Source organism: Ixodes scapularis, unplaced genomic scaffold, assembly GCF_016920785.2.
Source record: "Ixodes scapularis isolate PalLabHiFi unplaced genomic scaffold, ASM1692078v2 PGA_scaffold5__190_contigs__length_132052651, whole genome shotgun sequence".
Taxonomy (NCBI): Eukaryota; Metazoa; Arthropoda; class Arachnida; order Ixodida; family Ixodidae; genus Ixodes; species Ixodes scapularis.
The window spans coordinates 115,766,227-115,771,680 of NW_024609880.1; the positions used below are offsets into that span (position 1 = coordinate 115,766,227).

The 5,454-nt window shown below is 39.9% G+C and overlaps 1 protein-coding gene across 1 annotated transcript; it reads left to right on the forward strand.

The window, feature by feature from the left end:
• The first annotated feature begins 219 nt into the window (after positions 1-219).
• LOC115328927 lies at positions 220-5,247 on the forward strand. Its single transcript, XM_040214307.1, has 5 exons — positions 220-327; positions 436-587; positions 1,333-1,400; positions 3,812-3,889; positions 5,111-5,247. The coding sequence occupies exons 1-5, from the start codon at positions 220-222 to the stop codon at positions 5,245-5,247; spliced, it is 543 nt and encodes a 180-aa protein (XP_040070241.1).
• Positions 5,248-5,454: the final 207 nt, after the last annotated feature.

Genomic DNA, 5,454 nt, shown 5'->3' on the forward strand with positions numbered 1-5,454 from the left:
GTTTCAGAAGTAATAGTAAGTACACGCGTGATTCGCAACTAAGGCTAGTGGCAGGGCTTCAACCCATATTTATTTTCCGTATGCGGGACTATATGAGTTGATGAGTAGCATTGACTGTTCGGACGCGATCGAGCAGCGCGGTTGTAAACTTTTAGCTTAAAAGAGGTGCTGATAGTATTGAAATCGTTTTCTTACTCGTTAAGCGAAAAGTGATAACATATGGCATTATTAGGGGTCGTTATGGCAGTCGTTATCTGCTTCTTTTCTTTTGCCGGGGTTGTTGGAACAAACGACTGCAGCGACCCGAGAGGCCATCTAGCATTTAAGGTATGAACAGTGTTTTGTGAACTAACGTACTTCTATAGTGTGTAAAATGCGCGAGTGCGTTTTAGCTGTGTCTGCTGCGTAACTAACTATCGCTATTATATTTTCTAGACTTTGCAGTCCACAGATGAAATCCACATGTTGTACACTGACTTTAATGCATCTGTAATTGTGTGCACTTACACCATGACAACTAGTGTAGACAGCAGCACAATATCCGTAAGTGGCAACTTTATATACCAAATCAACAATCTTCCTGTCGTGTAAGTACCCTGATTGTTTGTTATTTTTTACTTAGCTATTGCTCCCTATTATGTTCTGTATCTTTGTGAGCTCATTGCACGACGTTCTAGCCGTCGAAGCAAGAAATGCGTTCCAAGTTTTATTCTGCAATATTGCCGCGAACACAATACTTTTTCTTTTCACAAAATGTTTGTCACGACAGTGGCAGAGGTAATGGGAACGAAGACGCCATCATTCAACAAATGCAAAAAATAAAAAAAAATAAAACCTCCAATCAAAAAGTGACTATGAATGTGTAACGTCTTATAATGGGACGTGGTCATCTAAACAAATTTAACTTTATTCCGGAAAGGGTACGATAATGATTCAGCAGGAAAGTAGTTTATAGCCGTGTCCAAATGACACACTGATATGTGTATCTCTTCGAATTGTTTTTCCATACCTGGATTGGCGGCACGAAAGTTATAAGCCCGATTCACGAAAAGAAATAGATCACTTGAGCTTTTAGCAACGTGCACACGCGTGTAAGTTTATTTAAGCATTAAATTAAAACAGTGAAGGGGATATTATATATAATGCAGCAACTCCCTCCCTCACCACCGTGAGGAACCCCGAAGGTACCATTTTATTCGCTTTAAATTTTCTCACCTTCCTCTCGTCTTTGGGCTAAGCTTCGTACGGTGCGAACAAAAAAAAAGCGTGATTATGATGGAAAATATGATCATTTGAAACAATACTGAAAACAAGTGTGTCTTTATATCTTAGCTACACTGATCCTGTTACCACGAAAGTCGAAAACTGCGAGGGCCTTATAGGTGTATATAACGGAACAAGTAAGTGTAATAATTTTGCATTAATCTTTGCACTTTTCAGTCTCTGCGTACAAATGAATTGTGGCCATGCGCTTTTTTAGTTTCCCACGTATTATAGGTTTGGGCTAAAATTAGATTTTTGGCTATATATTTATGCCATTGAATATTTAGACGGTGGTTTAAAAGGCGCAAAGGACTAAAAAGAGATGTAGGGGACATGATTCAATTTGACAGTTGTAAGTAAGCGCTCTGTCCTGTCCCCTCCTTCTCTTCTTAGTCCTTTGCGCTTTTTAAACCACCGTCTAGATGTTCAACCAACTTGCCTCCCAATTATTTTGAGGCATTGAAAAGCCAGAAAAAGCCAGGGTATAACAAAGGTTACGTGTTTTCGTAAAAACTGATAAAATTTTAAGAAAAAAAAACTTGCCGGTAAAAGTTAGTTAAATCGAATGTATCCGACAAAGTTCAATAAAACAACAACAACAACAACAACAACAACAACAACACGATAAACATAGTATTCTGCATATTAGCTTGGTCAGAAACGGGTCAGTAGCCCTGTGGAGAGACCTCTCCAGTTTCCTTTAAAATCTCGGTTTATTGAAGAAAAGACGTTTCACCGCTTGTCTCGTCAAGTTTTGTTCAAGACAACCGGTCATTGTAATATTTAGTCGGGACAAAAATCACTGTTCTAACTTTTAGTTGGAACATTTTGAAGGAGAGCAACGTTGTTTTTCCATGACAGTGAAAGCTATATGACCATAGAAGGGAGGTGTGCGGCTGAGAATTTTATCTTACCAGTACAGCCACCCAGCCGCAGAGCGGAGTGGTGGAATCGGAGGGTGGGAAAACGAGCTGCCCAGAGAATAAGTCAAGAATTTTAATGTTTTTGACGTATCGAAGTTTATTCGAGCAATACTTGTGCGCAATCTGTGCATATGCACGTCGTAAACAAGGCCTAGTGAGGCACGAGCTTATATACGTACCCTCTCATGTCAAACTTCTGGCATATAACACATTAATAAGGTCTCGGTTGGAGTAGGCTTGCAGTATATGGGATCCTTTTACGAAGAAAGGCATTAACAAGCCTGAGCAGGTCCAAAGACCAGCAGTCCGTTTTATATATAATCGCTATCACCGGCACGACTCTCCTACCGAATAAATTAGAATGAGCAACATCATTCCTCTAAAATCCCGCTGAAAGCTCGTTAGAGTGAATGTAATTTTTCAGCATTGGTGTCTCAAACTTCGCCTTGAGTCTTCATCCTACATTCAGCCACTGTCTACTAGACAGACTAGACATGATCGCACAAAAAGAAAAGAAGAAAACCTCCCACATTCGCTCGCACAAATGCTTTTAAAGACTCCTTTTTCCCCAGAAGTCTACAAGATTGGGACTCCATGCCTCCCTATATTTTTACTTCGGACATTGTTCTACGATCAAATGAACACCTTTTTAAAGTGTAATTTGTATTTTATGTGGTTTATGTGTATTTAATCACTTCCTTTTTCTTTGATATAAAAATTCTGAAAATACCATGTGAAGAAAATCTGCATCGACTCCTGCTTGGGCCGGATCACTGGCCTGTAGTGTCTTGTAAATAAATAAAATAAATAAATACATTTTTATTATGGAATAGTTATAATTACCCATTGCACGGGCGCAAATTCCCAACTCAGCGAAAGAAATTTTATTCCATATAGGTAATACCTCATGAATCTAGGGCATGTTTGTGTGCGAATATTTGTTTTTATACTGAACTAAAAAAAAAAATTGGGCACACACCAAATTAAATTTTAGAATTTTGAAAAATTGGAAATTGATCATAAATAACCTCTAATAAACTTCGAATGCAGTGCAAAAAAAAAAAGGAAAAAGAAAGACGTTTACAAAGCTCTGTAATGCGAAATTAGAGCGCAGCTCTTGAGGGGGAGAGGAGGGTATAGAGGGGAGGGTACGGAGGGAAGAAGATGCCCCTCCTCCTTCTCCGCACTCTCTCCTCCTCCCGTCGCCCTCCTTTCTCGTCGTTCTTGAGGTCGTCCTAGACGCCGTACTTGGCGTCAATCTCTAGGACGTCGTCCTATACGCCGTCGTAAAGGTCGTCCTGGAGGTCGTCCTCGACGTCATTCTTGACGTCGTCCTCGACGTCCTCCTAGACGCCGTACTTGACGTTGCCCTCAATATGTGCAGAGCAACGCATATGCTTCGTCACGGAAACCGTGAGGCCTTTAATACGTGTAGAAACATCACTCGAAAACATTTAACCTGTGGGACTGTAATGCATTTCTACACGTAAGCAGTTTTAAATGTCCTCCTGCAATATTTTTAAAATAGTGTTATGTTTGTTGTTTTCCACGCAGAAGGCCTTGAGCTCTTTGTGGACAAGTTACAATAAAATTATCATTATTTTTTTTTTTTATTATCAACGCAGGCGGAGAGAAAGTGTCCCAGGCAGTGATGTACTCAAATTTTGAGACCTGCAATATCAACTTTAATATCGAACAACAAGGTAAGATAGCAACACAGATGCTTATCCATGTGATTCTAATAAACATTCCGCTCTTCATGACACTTGACAGATGAGGGTGAGAAATCGGCTTCCTATATTGTAATTTGCGACACGAATTCCCGGATGGGAAGGGAGAGAGGATTTTCAGTAACGAAAACAAATTTATTTAGGCGTGTAGACGATATTTTTTTTTATTTCACAATTATAATGCCACCCCGTACAGCGTATTATATTGGCTACAAGTTTAATATTATAGGCATTACTTTTGGTTGTTAGAGCACGCAGCGGAAACTACGAAGTATTTCGTGGCATGAGAATAGTCGCTGTCCTGAAAGGTGGTCAGGGTGATAATTATACGGCATTGGTTTATGGCAAGGGCAATTGTAAGAATGATGCAATTAACTCAAACAATACATAAATGCACTGCATCGATCTACCTAAGATCTCGAACGCGCATTTAATATGACTTTTGCTGAACAGATGTGCTGTACGTGTCGAGATAAATGGTAACCCACTTACTAACGAATAGACGTGTGTGTGCAGGCAGTCAGATGAGTTGATTTAAGCAAAGACATAGAGACAGTAAACAACAAAGAAGCTTCTAAGACCATGCCTGGGATTGGATTGTCTCAAAAAAATAAATCAGGAATCTATAGTCCGTCGCAACTAAGGATGCGAAGAGAAGCACGTCCCGCAAAGCTCTCCCCTCCCCATAATTGGTGACTTCATCCGCTCCACTAGCCTCCTCTCCTGCCTTGGCTGCACTAAAATGGAAGTGGTTAATGTGTTTTCTGGAAGGGGCTTGTCCTAATGTTATCTCTCATAACAGGCTGTGTCACTGTTTACAAATTTTTCCAACCAATAATTTACGAATCTTGGCCCGAGTTTTGAACAAATATTTGAGCAAGAGCACATTATTGGTTCTTCAAACTCTGGCATGTTAATGTGCCAGATTTAGGCTGGTGATTTGAATCTGTTAGATAAGCGTTAATATCTGGACAAACAAGTTATATAACCCTCGGTCAACATTTCAAAAATTCACAAGCGCAGTTCGAGAATCATCACTAATTTAAAATGTTTCGCCATAGACTACTTGGAGGCACAGATTTTTTTGTCTTAAGGGTAATGAAGCACGTAAGCGAGCTAGTTTTGATGACTCTATTTGTTTAGCATTACCCAGAATACAATCGACATTAAGGGTTACTTTGTGCATCACACGAGGTTTACATTTTTCCGAGTGCCAGTTGTGGGCTTACGAAAGCGCCACGAATGACGATTTCCAGGCATGTCTTGCTACTTACAAAACGTTACGCGACGGAGAAATCTATGAGGTCTACAGCTCCACCTGCCTGACATGAAGTGTCTTGAAGACAAACACGTTTAACTTCGGTGTTAGTTATGCCACTGTATCTTCTGATTACCTAACTTTGTTTCCACTGTACCAGCTCATTTTTGTGTTTATTTGATTTAACACACAAGAGACCAAACCAGCTCTAATACCACTCTCTTTTCAAATAATAAAATATACGTGTGACCTGTGTTTACTGTCTGCACTCCTCACTCTG